The sequence below is a fragment of the Engraulis encrasicolus genome, chromosome 1 (assembly GCF_034702125.1).
Source record: "Engraulis encrasicolus isolate BLACKSEA-1 chromosome 1, IST_EnEncr_1.0, whole genome shotgun sequence".
NCBI lineage: Eukaryota > Metazoa > Chordata > Actinopteri > Clupeiformes > Engraulidae > Engraulis > Engraulis encrasicolus.
The window spans coordinates 42,865,927-42,887,225 of NC_085857.1; the positions used below are offsets into that span (position 1 = coordinate 42,865,927).

A 21,299-nucleotide genomic window follows, 5' to 3' on the forward strand; every position below is an offset into this window, starting at 1 on the left:
GGAAGTCCACAGACCTCATTGTAATGCAACATCAAAATGTCGAAAAAAAAAAAATCCTACAGTCTGACTGCACATAAGAGATGAAACCACACTATCAAAACCAAACACTCTCCATACTGCATGCACAGAGAACGGCTCTCTATTCTCCCTCTCTCTCTCTCTCTCTCTCTCTCTCTCTCTCTCTCTCTCTCTCTCTCTCTCTCTCTCGCTCTCTCTCACTCTCTCTCTCTCTCTCTCAGTACCCACCCGCCCTCACACACACACACACACACACACACACACACACACACACACACACACACACACACACACACACACGGCAGTGCATTAGTAAATGGAACAGCCTGCATACAATTTTAACCATAAAATAGGCCATACATTTAAACCAATATTAACTACGGTTTCAACAGACATCACTAACTGTACAGTCCAAAACAGTTTCCTTGAACAAACATCAAACATCCTCTGGGCACTTTGTTAGAACACTCTAAAACAAACAAAACCAAAATAACAATCTGTATTTCTTGCTTTAATCCACAAGTCAAACATGTTTCCTGAATTGCAAAAGGTCATAAGAAAGAAAAAAGACTCGTGATCTTGAATCTACTCATTTCCTACTGAATATCCTATGGTGAATCTGGTAAATGGGGCCTATACTACAAAGCTGGGTCAGAAGTAAACCAGGTATAATCTAATAGAAGGGCCTGGAGTCCTCTTTTTCTTGAGGACTCCTGGCTCTTCTATTAGGTGATTTACCGCTTAACTTAACCTGGTTTACTTCTGAACCAGCTTTGTAGTATAGGCCCATAGGTTCAAATTGCACTGAGATGTGGCAAATTGCTCTTTAATTGTCTACATGGCGACAAACGTTACAGATAAGTTACAGATTAGTCAATACTAGTATTATCACTGCCTTGTTCTAAACGAGTCAAGATTTTAGAAACACTTCTTCAGCTGTTAGAAAAAACTCTGAAAGTTAAGAACATCTTATAAATCATTATTAAGAAGTTAGTGTTATCAACAACTAGGCTTAATGATGGCAGTAGTTCACTGATGGCAGGTGAGGATGTTAGGAGGCAATGCAAACTAAAAAGTGTTCATCATATTCTACAATTCCTATTCCATGTATAAGAAGGCTTGGCAGAGGCACTTGGTCACTTTTGTCATTTTGTCGGTGCCCTGCCCTCGGTAAAAACAACAATAAAAAATACCCCAAACAAACAAATAAACAAAAAAACAAAACTCATCACTGTCATTTGACACTGACACTGCAATGGCAGTTTTACAGTCAGCCACTAAGTGTGGCCTTTTTTCGTAGTGGTCTGAAGTTTGGGGGCCCTTGAGCAACAGCTGGTGTTGCCAGGTTGGTGTTGCCAGGTTGGCTAAGGCACACCTTCGGCTCTCATAGTCCAGTAGGGCTCCCCAAGGACAGGTGTTGCTGCTCTGCTGTGTGGTACTTGGCACTCTGGCCTTTGCAGAGTTGTGCATTTCGCCTGCTGACAAACACACACAGTACAGTACACATCTGAGAAGTCTTTGTTAGTCCACGGCCATTCGGTCATTACTAGTCCAGGGCTGCCTGAAATATGCCGTTTTTTCCTGACCGCTGGCTTGTGTAGGTTTTTTTTTTCAGTCTCACCAAAATTCCAGGGTACCCTGGAAGATGACCCTGACGAAATACTTGCTGGAAGTTGTCAATTTTTTCATTTGGCCTGTTGACCAAGACACACACACACACACACACACACACACACACACACACACACACACACACACACACACACACACACACACACACACACACACACACACACATGCGGGTAGTCCTTATCTGCTTGGCTAGTCAGCGTTTAGTTCAGGAGTTGCCTGTTTGTCTGTCCCATAAACAGTTGTCAGGTTTTGCCACAGACTGCTGGCTAGTCTTCATTATCATTACTGTAGCTAGTGGCAGTGTTATTAGCCCAGCGTCCCCTGGAAAATCAGCCTGATAAAATGCATGTCCATTTTTGCCTTTTGACAAACACACACTGTCTGGACTAGCTGATCTTAAATTCATCTGGCCAGTCACTGTTCGTTATTGGTCCAGAGTGGCCCCCGGGAACAGATGTTGCCTGTTTGCTTGGCCCTTATTAAGCCCTTATCCAAGTCACAGCTTGCCAGAGTCCAGCAGTCAAAACACACACACTGCTGACTAGTCTTAGATCAGTCCGAGCGAGACCGCTAGTCGCCACTAGTCCAGAGGCCCCTGGAAGATGAGCCTGACGAAGCCCCGGTCCCGCCGCAGCGGGCGCAGGCAGAAGGGGCATGCCAGGTGGAAGGCGTGCGTGCCATAAGGGAGCGGGATGCGACTCCAGAATGCCGCCGTCTTCTCCGAGCACACGTGGCCGCACGGCACGAAGGCGTGGGTGGGGGGCGCGGCGTCCAGGTAGAAGGCCGGCTCGCAGCCCAGCCAGAGGGGCACGTAGGGCCCCCGCGTGCGGCACATGGGGCACTCCCGCTCCCTGGCCGTGTCCGGGCCGCAAGCTGACGACTCCTGGTGCTGGTGGTGGTGGTGGTGGTGGCTGTGTCGCTGCTGTCCCGACGCCGCCCTCGTGTCGTCGCGCACCACCACCGCCGGAGACGTCCTCTGCATCATCAGCATCATCTCCTCGTCGTCGTCGTCAAATTCGTCCTCGTCCTCTTCGTCTATCTCCTGGGAGCGTCGGGACTGGGAGGAGGAGGAGGAGTGGCCCCCGGACCAGGGGTGGTAGCCGTGTACGTGGCCACACTTCAGGTACACCCAGGGCTGCTTGGAGTCCAGGACGCCCCTGCCGTGACCGTGACCACCCCCGCCACCACCACCACCACCACCACCGCTACCGCCGCCGCTGCTCCCTCCGCTGCTGCCCGCACTGCTTCCTCCGCTCCCGCCACCGCTGATGCGAAGGCTGGGGAAGGCCAGCGTGTTGAGGCCCACAGGGCACTGGGGCCGCGCGGCATTCAGCTCCTGGCGCAGCGCCTCCAGGTGGCGGGAGGAAGGCGTGCGGGCCAGGCCCTCGGCCGTGCGCCACAGCAGGGTCACGCCACACAGGTCGATCAGGGAGCCGTCGCGGAGCTCGTGGCTCTCTTTCTCCACCTGGTGGGGAGACAGGGGAAGGGACATAGGGGTTGGGTGGATGAGTCTTACTGTAATTTGAGGACTAACATTTTTTCCCAGTTCATCTAGAATTTTACTTGAACATTCTACAGCTCCCATAGAACTGTGTTAAAAATCCGTCCAAGTATTTGTGACATTATACTGTAGTGAGAACTCAAAATTTTGCTTAATTTCTAATCGATACTCCTCAAAGGGTTAACTACAGTCTCAACAAACACGTTGGAATATCTTTTAAGTATTTTTCACTCAATGATCTCATCTGTGCGTCTCCCTCTCCACTTGGGGGGACTATAGAGGAAATATGGACAATTTCATCAATATGGAAGGGGAATGTTAGCCTGGGAACTCCCATACTGCCTTTAGTTCTACACAATTGTTTCGATCTGAAAGACAAATTTCACTTGAGATTAGGTCTGGTGTTAACCAGGCAATGGTAATGTGTCTCTGATGTTGTGCTTTTACTAAATACATCAATGAGCTGTTTTGGAACTATTGGCTCTGTTTCTCCAACTGGTGGGAGAGAGAGAAGAGAAATATGGATGCATGAGCGTTTTCATTTTGGAAGGACTAGGTTTATTTAGGCCTATCTGTCAAATTTTAGTAAGTAATAAATCCATATTGAAGCTATCCTCTCCACATGATGGAAAAAAAAGATAAACAAAGCACCACCCTCAAAAGCTTCTAGTTCTTCATTAGCGTCTTTATAGAATCTCACACTGATGGACAGAGACACATGGAAGTTATGCTTTGCAAGGCTTTGAAGGCATTTTTTCAATTTCAATGTTGGTGTAGTTACTGCACTTTGCCTTTGTAGGGCAGTGCAGTGTCCTTAATTACCTCACACTTATGGACAGAGACACCTGGAAGTTATGCACATTAAATGGTTAGTTAGTCGTTGAAATATCTTACAGCTGCCACAGTTAGTAGTTAATGGCTTTTCCATTTTTCATTTCTGCAATGACTGGTTAATGAAACACACAAGCAAGTACCTTTTTCTACTCTGAATAATAAACTGCCTGCAATTGCATTAAGCCCCCACTAGAGGGAACCATATTACTTGGTTACGCTTTACTGTGAAAGGAATCCATTGATACATTAACCTCATAGGCAGCAACTGAATGCAAATACTCACTAACTTATATTCTTTTTTTTGGCTTCACTAACTGTGCTGTTTAGCAGTCTAGGAGTTCATCAACTGGCCCACCGACAATGTTTCTGAGCTTTATATTGACTTGATGAATGCAGTTAGTGTCCTATAATCAGTGGCTTGGGTCTGGGAGCTCAGCGCTAACAAATGACCATTCATCGCTATCTCGCTAACAAGCCAACAGCGGCAGCACATCCACTTGGACGGCTGCCAAGCCTTTCCTCCTGTTGCTATGGCTTCTTTGGTTGGTTGGCGCGGTAAAGACATCATAGCAACGGCCCAGGGGCACGGGTCAATGCAATCCAGTTGGGCAAAGAAAAAAAAAAGAGAGAAATATTTTCACTCTGCGAGTTTTGATCTCTTATGATCAATGACAACCAGTGGAAGCAGGTTTTACACATTTTATTTATTAGAGTCACAGCCACCAGTAGGCTATGTGGCAAAAAAAGAAAATAAAGGCAACAGATCACACTCAGTTTTTTCTTCTTTCTTTTTCTTTTTCTTTTTCTTCACACATTGCAGGGGTCACACAGACGACGTTTCGGCTGCTAGAGCCTTCATCAGTGTTGCAAAAATAAGAAAAGAAATAGAAAAACAGAATTCCTACTCTAGAAGGTTTAATCTCTGATGATCATTGAAGCACATTTTGGTACTTAACTCACTTAACCCAGACTATGCGATCAACAAAAAAGAACAAAAAATATTCTCACTCGACAAGGTTTAATCTCTGATCAATGATAAGCAGTGAAGGCACGTTTTGATTTTTTTTTCTCTACCAAACTCACAGCAGAGCCACACGGCTGCAGCCAGAGAGAAGTGCAGGGCCGGATTAATGCACAGGTTAGATATGGCTGCAGCCTAGGGGCCCCCACCTGACAGGGGCCCCAGATTGGTCAAAAGTGAAAAATTGCAGAATTGTGACAGGATGCAATATTGAAAAAATCATCTGTCATGTTGAGTACAGTTGGTAGACATGTTATCCCTAATTCCTAGCACGCAATTATGAAACTGTGTAAGTAAATTTGTCGTGGATTTTGCTTTCTGGGGGGGGGCCCACATCAACTTTTAGCCTAGGGGCCCCAGGCCATCTTAATCCGGCCCCGCAGAAGCGCTATGTGGCCAGGCAACATGCTAAACAACAAACAGCAAAACGTTATCGCTCGTCGTCACGGGCAAAGAAGACCGATAAGACGGAAGCTATGACAACGGGGCCCAAAATATAAACTTTGTCATTTATTAAATCATTTCTGAAATGAACATTTGGTCTCCCTTTCACACAACACAAATACCCAAAAACACACCAAAGGCAGCATAACTGCAGCACATGCTACTGATGAGTGTGTGTGCATGCGTGTGTGTGTGTGTGTGTGTGTGTGTGTGTGTGTGTGTGTGTGTGTGTGTGTGTGTGTGTGTGTGTGTGTGTGTGTGTGTGTGTGTGCATGCATGCATGTGTGTGTTTATATGTGTTTATGGGCCTCTCTCTCTCTCTCTCTCTCTCTCTCTCTCTCTCTCTCTCTCTCTCTCTCTCTCTCTCTCTCTGCGCGTGTGTGTGTGTGTGTGTGTGTGTGTGTGTGTGTGTGTGTGTGTGTGTGTGTGTGTTTGTTTCTGTGCGTGTTTCTGTGCGTGTGTGTGTGTGTGTGTGTGTGTGTGTGTGTGTGTGTGTGTGTGTGTGTGTGGAGGGGTCATAAGACCCAGAGGGACTGACTAAGTGTGGGAATGTGTGTTATGGCTGTGTGTATATGTCGCCGTGGAAACAGGCTAGTTTGTTTTACACGCTGCATCTGCCAGTCCAACTTTTTGGCACGGGTTCAGGGACAGGGTGTGTGTGAGTGTGAGCGCGTGTGCTAGTGAAGGAGTGAGGCAGTGTGTGTGTGCGTGTGCGTGTGCATGTGTGTGTGCGAGAAAAAGAGCAAGAGAGAGAGCGAGAGAGAATGGGGGGGGGGTAAAGAGAGACTGTTTGTGTGTGTGTATGTCTGCGTAAGTGTGCAAGAAAGAGAGAGAGGGAGATTGAGAGAGATTGAGAGTGTGTGTGAAAGAGCACACCAATGTGTTTGTGTGTGTGTGTGTGTGTGTGTGTGTGTGTGTGTGTGTGTGTGTGTGTGTGTGTGTGTGTGTGTGTGTGTGTGTGTGTGTGTGTGTGTGTGTGTGGATGACTAAGGGAGTGAGTGAGTGAGTAAAAACGTGTGCATGCAGGGGCAGGGGCAGGGGCAGGGGGGCGGGCGGGCGGGCGGGGGGCGGGCGGCGAGTGGTAGGAAACGGGGGCTGGTCAGGCAGGCATGCAGTCTGTCGGTCGGTCGCTCTGACGGATGTGTACTCCCTCTCAACCCCCCTCGCAAAAACAAAACAAAGCCACAACATACGAAGGGACATCTCCTCGAAACATTTCGTTGTTAAACGTGCGTCAGAAATTCCTGCCGTGTGATCCGCACTGGTAAAAATAAATAGCGACTGTGTGTGTGTGTGTGTGGTGGCACGAATAACACTAATAAATAATCTGATCACATGCATTGCATACACATAACAGCACCACCCTCGAAAAGGCCTTTTGCTTGAGCACATCCTTCTGTAAGCGTCCTGGAATATCTCTTCCTTAATGGGCTGAGACATGCGGAGGTTACGGACCTTAGACAGAGGAAATCACTTACAGCGGTCACAGTTACGGCAGTGGATGACTTTATGTGTGTCAAAAAGGATACTCCTTTCATTTTATGCAAAGTTTTCTTTAAGTTAATATCTGACCAAAAACAAAAAAGATGGTTGTTTATTATTTCTGAACAATGGATGTTTCATGTCTGGTTGTTAATAATGGCGATTGAAAAAAATGTAAGAAATGAAAATAAAGTGAAATAAATAGGGCACAGGAGATTACCAGAGCCAATGGAATAATATACTGCATCACCTTAGATCTTAAGGCACAGTCATTACTGGAGCACACACACACACACACACACACACACACACACACACACACACACACACACACGCACGCACACACACACACATACGCACACAAGCACGCGCGCACGCACGCACACGTACACGCGCACGCACAAGCACACATGAACATGCACACACACACACACACACACACACACACAGCTTGATTTAAAAAAAAAATATATATATATATTTATAAATATAATATATATATATATATATATATATATATATATTTATAAATATAATATATATATATATATATATATATATATATATCACTGGGTACAAAATAATGTAGCCATTGTTTTTGTCTCTGCTTGGTTTGTTTCTAAGCAGCAAGTGGAGCACCTCATCAAATCTCCCCATAGATCTCCTGTTTGATGTGGGTTTATCTTGCCCTGGGCCAGGGGGGGTTCAGATCTTTGCCTACACTACACTACACTACACTACACTACACTCACATCTGCTCTATGGATTTCGCAAAGGTCTGTGCAGCAAACCACATAATATGGAAGATATGGTTTCAAAATTCTTGAAAAGTGTCACGCTGAACTTTCTCCAAGAACCCAGGCGGGCGACAAATTCGTTTCTCAGAGAACTTTCAGAGATTAGCCCACACTGTGAAAATAAAAGTTCCTCCTTTCTCCTTTATAAAACTTCCTCCTTCACCTCAGTTTGTTACTTCGCTTCAGAAACCTCTACACGTTCTCTGAGAGGAACATTCAAGAAAAAAAACTTCCAACAGTTCTTCCAACTACCTGTAGATTCCTCAGAGAACTTTTACGGTGGGAAACGGATAGTTCTTGTACAAAACTTTTGATCGGTCTGGTAAGCTTCCCAAACACAGCAAGTTCACATGCCTCGCTGTACTGTGTCGGGCCACTATTCCTAGGCAAATGTGTGTGGCACTAGCTTTTTCATTTTGTTCACATTGACAATCAACTGCTAATGTTGTAATGCACTGTATATATGGTACAGTGCTGTTACATAACATTCGAAGCCGTAGCCTATATATTATTGCAAGCCTCGCCCTTCAGTACTCCTCCCCTCTGTGGCTGCCCCCCGCCTTCCCTATACACAACTGCCATTGGTTGCCATGACACCAGTAAACACACACCCCTGTACAATCCACCATTTTGACCCACTGTTGTACAGCATGCATAGACCTACATTGCAATTTGTCTTTTCCTTCACAATGTTCTGTACTCCAGGTACTCCACACTTCTATGTCAAAAAAAACCTCTCCCCTACACAACTGCGTTGGTAACCACAATACCAGTAAACATAAGAGTCTATATCGTACTCGCCATCTTGCCCGCACTGGTTACCATAATAACCAGTAAACACCCTGTAAGCTATTCGTCATGCTGTCACGCAGCTGTGCGGTGCACGACTCGCACAGCCTGGAGACATTGAAAAACCCTTAACTACACAAGTGCACGGGTTTGGAAAAGACAAGGGTTAAGTAATAAGGTAACCTACGGAGACTGTAAACCTGATAATAGATAGGCATCATGTAGTTGAGAAAATGAGTACTCAAGAAACTTTTATCAACTCATTTACCACTGTATCCAGGTTAACTTAACTAGGTCAACCAGCAGAAAGTGGTAAAGCTGCGCTAATAATATCATTTATTGAAGAAAATTGAGACACTTGGCGTTTTATTTGCTCAATTACCATTCCACATTTACACACTCATGGTAAAATTAACCTGATTTGCTAAATGAACCACCTTGGCTTCGTGGATTGGAATACGCCCTACATTTGGTCACCATAACAACAGTAAACACACACACCTCTCTCTGCACAGCCCAGACGGTCTTGCTGCACTGCTGTGCAGAGAGCACATACTGTATTACGCAGACTGAGGACATCGACATCCCTTTCCCTTATCCCTAGACAACCAGACTGTTTGGTATCTGCTGGACGGCAACGGCATGCTACTCCCAATCTTGCTGCTGTGCTGAGCGAGTCTCCAGCCCAGCCGCATGAAGGCATTGAACCTGTCCAATACAACCACGCTGGTAATAACCACAACTACATTACTACATCGCATTTGGCAGACGCTTTATAGCCAAAGCGACTTACAAACAAGGACATAATCATAGCCAACATCACTAGCAGATACAAAGTGCACAGGGAATATACAGAACAACAAGTGCAGATGCAAAGAATTGGGTTAGTTGTTTTTTTGTTTTGTTTTTTTGTAAAGTAGAGTACACACACACACACACACACACACACACACACACACACACACACACACACACACACACACACACACACACACACACACACACACACACACACACACACACACACATTACACATCATACATCCCATCTCACTGAGGGCAGGTTCAGGACAAAGGCATATTTGACAATACAGAGAGTAAAAGTTTGCACATCATGATGAAGACCCTGCTGGGTCCAAATGTTACATTACATTACATTGCACTTAGCTGACGCTTTCATTTTATTCAAAGCGACTTACAACTACTATTTTTCAGGGTATTGGTTACAGTCCCTGGAGCAATGTGGGGTTAGGTGCCTTGCTCAAGGGCACTTCAGCCATTGAGGGAGAGGTCAGAGGGGATTCGAATCGACAACCCCTAGATTGAAAGACCAACTCTCTGACCACTAGGCCACGACTGCCCCAAAACGTACTGAATGTCTTTCTTCATTTCTACTCTCTCTACTCACCACTATCTTTCCCTGTTGCTGTGCAGAGTGGGGCTAAGGAAGGCGCCCTACTGTTATTGCTCGGGACCTGGGTTCAATTCCCGAGGACAGTTTTCCGATCCTTCCCTGTCTCTCTCTCACAGATCCATAACCAGTGGTGTAGTCTACGTAGAACGCGGGTATACGGAGTATACCCACTTCTAAATTTCAGGGATTTCAGTATACCCACTTAAAATTGATTGATCCATTGTTTTGAATAGCACAAATATATACAGTATACCCACTTCAAAAAATGCTCAAATATACAGTATACCCACTTCAAAAAAGTAGACTACACCGCTGTCCATAACTAAGTAATAAAATACGTCTCAAAGGCCAGTCAATCCACCCTGTGCTACACTACTCACTCACCATTTTCCCCCGTTGCTGTGCGGAGCGGGTCTCCCGGAGCGTGAAGACGTTGCCGCAGACGGAGATCTCCCTCCAGGCGCTGGGCCGCGAGTCCTGGGTGAAGCCGTGGCGCGGGTGCATCACCAGCACGCCGTTGGTCGTCAGCCCGTCCATCAGGCCGTCCGGCGTCTTCCACTTGGCAGCCTTCTCCTTTAATAATAATAATAATAATCGTATTCATTAGCATAAGTTATAATTATAGTAATACATAGGCAAGACACTTGCCTTCTCCTTTAATAATACTAATAATAATCACAGTCAGAATAATCACAGTCAGAATAATAATCATAGTTGTAATCATAGTAATAGATAGGTAAGAGACTCATGCCTCTTTTCCACTGCCGGTTTTCTGGTAGGCCTACGGCTCCACACAGCATGAATTTGCCACCTGTTTTTGCTTTTCAAATAGGCACGACACAGCTCAATCATACAGCAAAAACTGGCGACTGAGTCGCGCTGTGTCGAGCTGTAGGCCTACCAGAAAACCGGCAGTGGAAAAGAGGCATTAGGGACCAGGGGTGGCACCTCCCACTTGGCAGCTACCTCCTTGAACAACAATAATGATCATAATTATAATCATGATCATAAAAAAGACAATATATACGGTAGGCGCTAATAGACGCTTATGAATGGATGACTAAAGGCAGCGTCTTCCACCTGATAGCTTTCTCCTTAGTAATAATAATAATAATAATAATAATAATAATAATAATAATAATTATATACAAGTTTTTTGTGTGTTTTTCTAGGCTATAGTGCTTTTCTTCGTGTCTGCTTTCTCCTTTAGGGGTGACATGACAATACCAGGGGAGTAATGATTTGCTTTTCATATTTGTTTTTTTGTGCGTGTGTTTGGTTTTGTTTGGTTGCTGTATTGGTACATTGATGTAATTTCAGGCTTGTACTAGGGGTGTAAATCACAGCCTCCATGACGATACGATTCAATATCAATATCATATTATTCGATGCGATTTGATTATTTTCGATACTTAAGAATGCCCCACGATACGATACAATACAATTTGATTCGACTTTTTTCCAATTACTTTTCCACTTCTATTATGTTATGGAGCTGGGGCATTGGCCAGGGGTCAGCAATTCGATTACTTTAATGCCCGCCACTAGGGCCAGATTATCCATAAGGGCCATTGGCACAGTGCCCAGGGGCACCAACCATTTGCAGCCAATTAGGGGGCACCACATGACACAAACCTTACAAATATTCTTCATAAAGGGGGCACTTGCCCGGGGGCATCACAGTGTCTTAATACGGTCGTGCCTGCCACGATATGATGCGATTCGATTCAATCGTCAGATTATAACGCGATATTTCGATACATTTTGATTATTATTTACACCCCTAGCTTTACATACTCCCTCTTTCCCTTCTTGGATCTACTGTGTAGCCCTTCCACTTCGCAGCTTTCTCCTTTAGGGACGGATGACATAACAGCTCTGTCAGGGAGGAGCAATTTACATATTTATTTGCATCTGAGTGTGTGTGTATGTGATTGTCTGTCAAAAGAGGGAGAGCGAGAGAGAGAGAGAGAGAGAGAGAGAGAGAGAGAGAGAGAGAGAGAGAGAGAGAGAGAGAGAGAGAGAGAGAGAGAGAGAGAAAGTTGTATCCTTGCATTGGTTTCTTGGTGCATTGTTGGTACTTACATACGGTATACCCTGTCCTTACATGTCCTTTAAAATGTGCACGGTACATGCCATGTGCATGGCACATGCTCGGTGACTTGTGCATGTAGTGTATTCACAAAGCGAGAGAGAGAGAGAGAGAGAGAGAGAGAGAGAGAGAGAGAGAGAGAGAGAGAGAGAGAGAGAGAGAGAGAGAGAGAGAGAGAGAGAGAGAAAGCGTGTGTATGTGTGTATGTGTGTCTGTGGGTATGTGTTACATGACCACATTATGGTACATGCCTTGAGGAAGATGTTCTTTGACATTTGAGTGCATAACTCAAGAAACATGTTTGAAATGTGCACAGTATGTAGGAATGTATGCATGTACACACATACATGCTTTAATAAGCTTGAATTTTGTATGTACTGTATGTATGTGTGTAATTTAGACGGGGACATGTTACTGTGTGTGTGTGTGTGTGTGTGTGTGTGTGTGTGTGTGTGTGTGTGTGTGTGTGTGTGTGTGTGTGTGTGTGTGTGTGTGTGTGTGTGTGTGTGTGTGTGTGCGTGCGCGCGAAAGTGTGAGTTTGTGTGTGCGTAAGTGTGAGTGTGTTTGTGCCAGTATGTGCAGTGTGTGCACGTTGTGTGTGTGTGTGTGTGTGTCTGTGTGTGTGTCTGTGTGTATGTATCTGTGTGTGTGTGTGCCCGTATGTGCGCGGCGCGCGTGTACAGTATGTGAGTGTGTGAAGTCTCGACACATGTTACAGTGAGTGCAGTAGTACAGTACGCACCCCGAGGAAGATGTTCTTGGAGGAGTCAAAACCGGCAGCGCAGATCCGGGCGGTGTAGGGCGGATGCCGCTGGCACACGATGCGGCAGGCGAAGCGCGAGATGGTGCTCTGGGACGAGAGCGAGGTGACGCCACCGCCGCCAACCATGCCCCCCAGGCTCCCCATGCCCCCCATGCCACCGCTGCAGCCGTCCCCCCTGCTGTAGGGCTGGTGGCCCAGGCGGCACGGCACCGTGTCTGTCACCACAAAGTCTATAGGACCCTCGGTGGAGCGCCCAATCTGGAGCGCAAACGACACAACGCAAAAAGAAGAAAGTCAAGTCAAGTCAAGTCAAGTTGGTTTTATTGTCAATTTCTTTACATGCACTGGTCATAAAAAAGAATTGAAATTACGTTTCTTACTTTCCCATGCAGACATAGACATAGACTTTAGGTGTGGACATAGACAATTAGACATAGACAGTACACATACATTACACCTAGAGTACCTATACAATACCTAACAGACATATAAAGTGCAGAACATGTATTAAGAAGAGGTATTGTTGTGCATTTCCAGTTATGTCCTATTGTGACGATTCTGACATGGTGATAGTAGCATTGTGAAATAATAATAAATATAAAGTAATGTAATATAAATTGTAATGTGCAAGAAACCGAGTTAGTCGTGGATGCAAAGAGTTTTCATGGGGTCTTCATGGGGGGTATGTCAAAACTAATGTCTTGACTGAAATTATGACCAATAAAGTTCATTATATCATAATTTATAACTAGAGTAAAAAGGTCGATGGAGCCTTCAATGGAGAATCCAATCTGTCACGACACAACAACAGTGTTTTCTATGGAGCTTTTAAGTGTTAATTCAACTCTTAGAGAGTACTCTGGGACCAAATGCACTCTACTAGAAGATGTTAAATTCACTCTCTAAGTGTTTAATTTTTACTGTGTGGGAGTATGTCAAAGGTTTACGTATGAAAAGTTAGTAGAAAATATCACATTTGATTCCTTGTACATACAGTTCATATAATTCGCCTGTTATTTCATAACTATGACAGACAATACTTTTCATGTTATAGTCTAGGTTGCCAGGCTACCAGAAAAATGTTGTTTGCGCTGAATGAAGCGTAATGTAGTGTGCGATAATTTTTCCCCTTTTACATTTTTCCCTTTTACACAGTATGATTCCAGACATTTAGTGGTGTTTATGTGATACATGTGTCATACCTGGAACATGTCCGTGGTGCTGTCATGAGTGTACTCCACAACGACGGTCTGCGCACGCGATAGCGTGTAGGAGATGCTGTGCTGGTCTTTATTACTGATGGCCTAGGGGGAGAGAAGAGGGAACAGGGATGAGAGGGGACAGAGACAGTAGAGGACGAGGATAGGAGGGGACGGGTAACAGGGACGAGAGGAGAGAGGGTACAGGGCCATGGGAGGGGAGGGAGTTGGGGGTGACATTAGACCACATCACTAATGCTGGACACAGGTCTGTACTGAGGGAGAAATAGGGCCTCGGTACTTTTGACTTAAAGGTGCCCCTCATAATTAGCGGCGCAGAATTTTTCTTTTTATTATTATTTTTTGCATTTCTGACAATAGGGGCCCACGAAGGTGCGGGGCCCACCGGGAAATGCCCACTATGCCAGATGGCCAGTCCAGCCCTGGCTGGACAGAAGGACCATAACAAGCTGCCAATGGCTCACCACAGGATACAACATTCCATCCTGTACACTTTTGAAATAGAAAGAGCTTGAAATACTGCAACAAAAAATGTTTTAAAATCACACAAATGACGAATGAAGGGGGCAGTGTAATGCTGGACTACAAACAGAACCGTTAGCATGAGATCCACCTCTTCCATTGTGGAAAAATTCAGACTCTGCTGCCCACGTAGACTAAGTCCTAGGCAGTCAACATGATACACGATCTTTGTTTACACGTTCTTTACAGTTAAGAGCCCAGACTAAACTGTGTCATAGCAACTTAGCTCGTGGGTTTAAGAGCTCTGCGACGGTTGGTTGAGAAGAGAGGCGTAGCCGTACCTTGGCGGCTTGCGGGGAGCAGACAGCGTGCACCGTGCTGGGCTTGACGCCATTGGCCCTCGGCCTCTTGAAGAGGGAGAAGTGGCTCTTCCTCCGGCCCCGGTCGCCGTTGGGGAACGAGCCATTGTACCTGCGCAAAAAATGGATGTTCATGAAGTTTTAGGGAGTTTTTATGTGTTCAAGAAAGAAAAATGTACATGAATTAACATTACCATGTAAAAAAGATGGCCAGAGTTAGTCACTGACTAGTTTTCATTAGTAGTCCCTGATAGGTTAATATTGAAAGAAAGAAAGAAAGAAAGAAAGAAAGAAAGAAAGAAAGAAAGAAAGAAAGAAAGAAAGAAAGAAAGAATATAGCCTAGGCCCTATGCACAGATAAACGAAAGACAAAAAAAAATAGCCTGCCTATACATTCAGACTGACATGACCAAGAACAAAAGACGGCTGCAGAACAACAGGTGTGACGCCTGTGAAGATTCTCATTCATCCATGTAATGCTATCCAGAGTTCAGCTGCAGCAGGCAACTGGTGGAGAACAAGTCCCGTTGCCTAGACTACAGCTGAACTCTTTGGAGCCTGCTGAACTGTTTAGATATACCTGGGAAATGAAGCAATAATGTCAAGGTATCATGTTTTTTTTTTTAAAAAAGGTCACGTGCGGGGGCCTTGTTTCTTGTAAAAGGCTGTAAAGTTGCACCAAGTCATTGTGGTTAAGAGAGCAGTGCTTAGTTCCAGCAGCTCAGCCGTGTGCCTACCTGTTTTATGGCTGATGACAACTTCATGACATTGTTATGGCAACAGTAGCCATGCTGTGACAACGCTGACCTTCCAGTTTTTTTGGTGACAGGTGACGGGTTTTCTGGAAGGGGGGGTGGTGTCGTTAAACACACTACGGTACATGGTACATACTCCCATCAATAGCAACGACGACGGTAACATTTATCTCGTTTATGAGTTGTTTTATGTGGCTAATTTTTGTGTGTTTATTTACCTAGTTACTTAGTTACTTACATATTATTGACTTACTTATCTAGCTTTTGTTTTATCAGCACGGCCCCTTTGAGGTATCCGCATGGGCTGTATTCTGCCAAGCAGTGTACGCGCCAAGATAGTAGCAAATAGGAAATGGCAATAAAACGCCACACGCCACATGTAAACACGATTAACACACGTACTAAAACAACACAGGCTGGACTACATGCATGCCCATGGGGACCCAGGTTCGAGTCCGACCTGGGGCGTTTCCCAATCTGAACTCTATCTCTCTCTTGTTCATTTCATCTCCATCAATCTGTCCTGTCAAACCTGTCAAAAAAAAGAAAGGCTAAGACCGAGGACAACTTAATGCTGTCTGGCCGCTCGGCTGAAACCAATCCGGTATGGTAGAACCTGCCGGGGACTTTTTTGGTCCCCTCCGGCACAGCTTTCAGGTTCGAGTTAAGCCTGGGTCATTGCCTCAACCCTACCAAATCTCTCTCTCCTTCTCATATCCTATCATCTGCCAATCTGTCCGGTCAAAACTGTCAAAGGCAACATATTGCTGTCGTTAGTTAGTCTGGCCGCTCGCCTGAAACCAATCCGGTATGGTAGAACCTGCCGGGGACTTTTCAGTCCCCTCCGGCACAGCTTTCAGATTTGAGTCAAACCAGAGTTATTGCTCAACCCTATCAACTCTGTCTACTGTAAGAAGGCCAGAAAATATATACTGTACTTAAAAAACACAACCACACATAGACCAGGGGCAACATAATGCTGTTGTTTGTCTGGCCGCTCGCCTGAAACCAATCCGGTATGGTAGGACCTTCAGGGGACTCAGTGGTCCCCCCCCGGCACAGCTTTCAGGGTCTTAGAGGCGCACAAGCCTCTCCACCTCGACAAGGTCACAGCATGAGGAGAAGTGGCACACACATGGAAAGTCATCCTTAAAAAATATCAGAGTTGTATAAAGTAGAAGTAGAAGTACTCTCACAGATGCAATTAAAATACAAGTAGTATTCTATTCCAAAGTTGAAACAATGTAATATCATACCACTAGTGTTGCAATTACATTTGTAAGAGTTCTTCTACTTCTACTTTATGCAACTCTGAAAAATACTAGATATTTGCATAATTTACATTAGTAACTACACATACAGAACAATATGTACTTTCTAAATGTTTTAAATATAATAATATTCTAAATATATGAGAATATATACCTTCATAAAGGATCTGTTTGGTGAACTGTTGTTCCTGTATGTATAGTACTCTATCTTGAACCTAAGAAGTAACACTAAATGAAAATATTGGGACATAATGGTCCTATAAAACGGTACAAACAGTGTGACAAGCTTCCCTGCAGAGTAGTAATTCCAACTTTCTGTGCGTAGGAATAAATGTGTGTCTGGATGTTTGGGAAAGTATACATAGGGCATTGATTGACAGATAGAGAACATTAAAACATTACCTTTTTTAGGGTTCGTGAGTTGTTTACAAGAGTGATTGTGAATTAAGTTTGAAACATTCAGTATAATTTTCCTCCAGTTTGAGAAGCTTTTAGCCTAACACCCTCTCATATCTTATGCCCTCACATGTCTACTTGATTGAGCCAAGGCCTGAAAGACTCCAGTAAGACTCTTGCAATTTTATTCCAATTTGGAAAATAGTAGTCTGGGACAATGAAATCATTACACGACCCTTTGATGTAGTTTAGGATTCCATGCTCAGATTTTTTTTTCAGAGAAAGTCTAAAAAGTCTTGGGGAAACACACCAATGGGAAGTTGGTGAGCTACTCTGGGTTTCCCCCGCCTCTGGTGTGGTTGCAAAGCTTGTGCATATGTAAACAGTTTTCCAAGCTCAGTAAACACAGGATTGACTAAAAAGCCACTGGCATATTGCTTACCTAGAAACGACTTTTCTCATAGCACAAAAAAATATATATTGACTTACTACACACTGGACTGATGTTATTTTTCAGCATTACAGTTAAACAACAGACATGGTTTATCCATGCCAGATGCAATAAGCCTGTCACACGACCACATTACTACTCCTCAAACAACCAATAAAAAAATATATACAAGCTGACTAGCGATTACTTATTTCAGACTGTGGCTGAAAGGAAAACCTTGATCTATCACAAACATAGATATCATGACCTGTGAAAATAGCCATGTAATGTCCACTTTAACAGATGACTAAACCAAACTTGCATTGTTTACACAAACTTTACTGCACCTATTTAGGGGGACACCACGCCTGACATTCTTTGTGATGAGCAGCCAAGGCCTGGAGTTGGTCTTGGTTCGAATCCCACACCATCCGTGGCTCAAGTGCCCTTGAGCAAGGCACCTAACCCATCATTTTCCAGGGACTGCAACTAACACACTGTCAATACAATAACTGTACGTGGCTTTGGATAAATGTAATGTAATGTCTTGTCATGGGATGAGGTTCTTCAAAATGTCCTTTACTGAGAGAAAGTGCAAAGGGCAACCATAGCCAATGCTCTTATTATCTCTCCTCTGATTGACAGAAGTACGCACATTTGAAGCCATTCCCTTACATGTACTGCACATAGTCCATTGCATAGCAGACCTCAGAGGTTTCATTTCTAGTCCCTCAGTCAATAATCTGTGTTTGTAGTGACCCTGAAGAAGACTCCCTGGTGGTTGGAACGCCTTTCTACCATGGAACAAATGTAATGGAATACTCAAGTGTCTAGATGTCTGTCAAAGAGAACCTGCATCAGCCTTTGTCCTTTACGTCTTGACAGGGGATATGCACCGCTTTTTTCCTATTCCTTTATTATCTCTCCTCTCGTCAATTTCTGACTACCTTTGACCAGACTACAACTTTTGACATCGAAGGTACGCCCTTGGAAATTAAATGTGATGTGCTCCTCAAAGGCAGCATAACTTCAATGACGGCTAGGGGATAGGGAAAGGTCTCGGTTTAGGCCTAGACCTAAGACAAAGTGCGATGCGGCAGGCTTGCCCTCCTCGACGTCAAGCATCGCAAAGGTAGTCAGAAATTGACGAGCTGGGATGAGACTTGTGTTGATCTCTCGACTCTTACCCCAGGATGATGAGCTCCCCATACTTGGTAGGCGGCTTGCAGGGAGAACTGAAGCTGGAGATGTCCTGGTCCAGAGCAAACATTGGTACGCCTACAGTATCTCAGCTAACCCACAACACGTGTCTTCTTCTTTGTCTTCTTCTTCTTCTTCCTTTTGTCAGAGTCTCAGGCTCTTCTCCTCCTCCTCCTCACCCCTCCTTGTCTTCTGGGATCTTCTTGTAAACATCAAATGCTTCTTTTCGACGTGTGGGGGGGTTTTATTTAGTCAAACCTAACAAATGAACAAAAGGAGAGAGAACGTGCTGTAGATGATTTGCCAGGAAGAAAGAAAAGACAAACTTGTCTTTTTTAGACACATCTGCAATTGCCTTGATAAAACCCATGCTATCCGTTCATCGAAAAACGTTCTATTTTATCTTTGTAACTTTGGTCGTATTTGGAACAAAGCAGCACATTTGGATACAAAAAAGGGAGTTGCAAATGCAATAACCACTTTCCCAACAATAATGCAATGAAAAAAGAGACCATAATGAAAACAGAAAGAAATATTAGTAGACAAAATAGTGTTACATTTAAACAGGATCAAATAGTACACTCCTTAATAAACTAGTCTACTAGGCAACAGGCCTTCTATAGGCTACATCTGTGGAAGCACCAGACCAGACGAGATGCCGTCCCACTGAGTGGTGAATGAATGCCGTGCCCAAAAAGCTCGTAACCTGAAACGTGAAATGACTCAATGAATCAATCTTACTTCAGCACATCTAGCTGAGGGTGTGTGTGTGTGTTGGGGGGGGGGGGGGGGCTGGGGCTGACGCTTTGCACTAAATCAACCTTTGTGCAACGACGCAATGCACACAACAGTGTGTAAGGTGAAATGAGTTGGAAAATGGCACACACGCATTGCTCAATGTCTGGTGCAATCACCGCTTGGTGAAAACGGATTTGCAGAGGGGGAAGAAAGGGTTGATTGGGGGAGGGAGGGTGTTGTTCAGCTAGGGCAAGGCCATTATTTCAGAATTTGTGGTGAAGAAATCTTGTCATCGTTCTGTGTGTCTCTCTCTCCCTCCTCAGTGCTGTTCTATTCTCAACATGGTGTCTACATAATGACAGTTAGAAACCACTCGTGGCATGTCTTGAGAGCCAAACTGCACCTAATTTAATTTTTTTGAATGGTTCATCGTTCGCTATCTTAACATTGCAGCTCCTTTCAAATTTCTTTATTAGAGGATAGCCTCTTGAGATAAAAATCTCGTTTTCGACAGGGTCCTCTTCTGCTGTTTATCAAAAGATAACATCTGTCTGAATTTGTTTTGTAAAATGTGTTTGTCAGGGGAGGTGCTGTGGCGCAGCGCGCACACATATGGGCTTGCATGTCCAGGGGCACCCAGGTTCGAATCCGGCCATTTTGGGCCCTTTTCCAACCCTAGCCCATCTCTCTGTCCACACTCGCTTCCTGTCAGTCTTCACTATCCTCTCAGAAATAAAGGTCTAAAGGCCAAATAACAATATCTTTAAAAATTAAAATGTGTGTGTCACATGCATTTGGTGCATATATCACCATCCTAAACATCCATCCCATCCAGACAACAAGGTCTGAAAAGTGTGGCATGTCTGCATCATGCATCGAGTCTGCATCGTGGTTCATTGCATTAGCTTGAATTCAAAAACACTCCATACATTGGGAGGAGAACACTATGTTTCAAAGCTGTACTTGTGCAAATCCACAACAGCATTAATCCTGACAACTGTAGTAGAGAGTGGGAGAGAGTGGTCTTACACTCTGAGTAGATGCGGGTCAAAAGGACACCATTAACAATATGTGTTTAATAATAATAACAATATATCAAATATCTCTCTCACACTCTATCACACTACCCAGTGTGAACTGCAAACTGTGAATGACGGTGAACCTGTTGCTAACACTGAAACTTAACAGAAAATTATTATTTTGTGTCTGAAATCTCCCAGACGCTTTTCAGATTAAAAAAAAAAAAAAAATTACCACGCAGCATTTGGCCAGTGTGGGTGGTGCACACTTCTCCACGCTGGCAGAGAGAGAGCTTGAAGCCAAGGGTAGGAGGCTACTAGGATATGAGTTGGCAGAGTATTGCACCGGAGGCATAGAGACGGAGCTTTACAACTTAACTACTGCAAAGCAACCAGTTACCAAGCAAATAAATACACTACAACACGTCGTTTGCAGAGCAATTGTCAAATCCTGCAAAAAAGTTGAAACCCAGCTCTCTCAAGAAGAAGAGGAAGAAGACGGATAAACTAAACAAATAGAGAGGAAAAGTAGCCAAGAAATGTACGACTCAATTGTTTAACTCAAGGGGAGGTGTAAAATGAGCATATTTGAAAAGCTTCATCGCGAAACAGTGTATATCCATTTTGGAGAATGTTGAGAAATTAACATTTTTGTATTGGGCA

At 44.4% G+C, this 21,299-nt stretch overlaps 1 protein-coding gene across 1 annotated transcript in view; it reads right to left on the bottom strand.

Annotated features, from left to right (window-relative positions):
- Nucleotides 1-273: 273 nt before the first annotated feature.
- peli1a (pellino E3 ubiquitin protein ligase 1a) overlaps nucleotides 274-21,299 on the bottom strand; it is a 25,866-nt gene continuing 4,840 nt past the window's right edge. Inside the window, exons 2-7 of the mRNA XM_063202773.1 lie at nucleotides 18,867-19,137; nucleotides 14,810-14,939; nucleotides 13,989-14,090; nucleotides 12,766-13,044; nucleotides 10,316-10,504; nucleotides 274-3,115 (exon numbers count right to left, since the gene is read on the bottom strand). Coding sequence (XP_063058843.1) covers nucleotides 2,231-3,115; nucleotides 10,316-10,504; nucleotides 12,766-13,044; nucleotides 13,989-14,090; nucleotides 14,810-14,939; nucleotides 18,867-18,949 — 1,668 coding nt within the window. The 5' untranslated portion in view covers nucleotides 18,950-19,137 and the 3' untranslated portion in view covers nucleotides 274-2,230. The remainder of the gene's footprint in view (nucleotides 3,116-10,315; nucleotides 10,505-12,765; nucleotides 13,045-13,988; nucleotides 14,091-14,809; nucleotides 14,940-18,866; nucleotides 19,138-21,299) is intronic.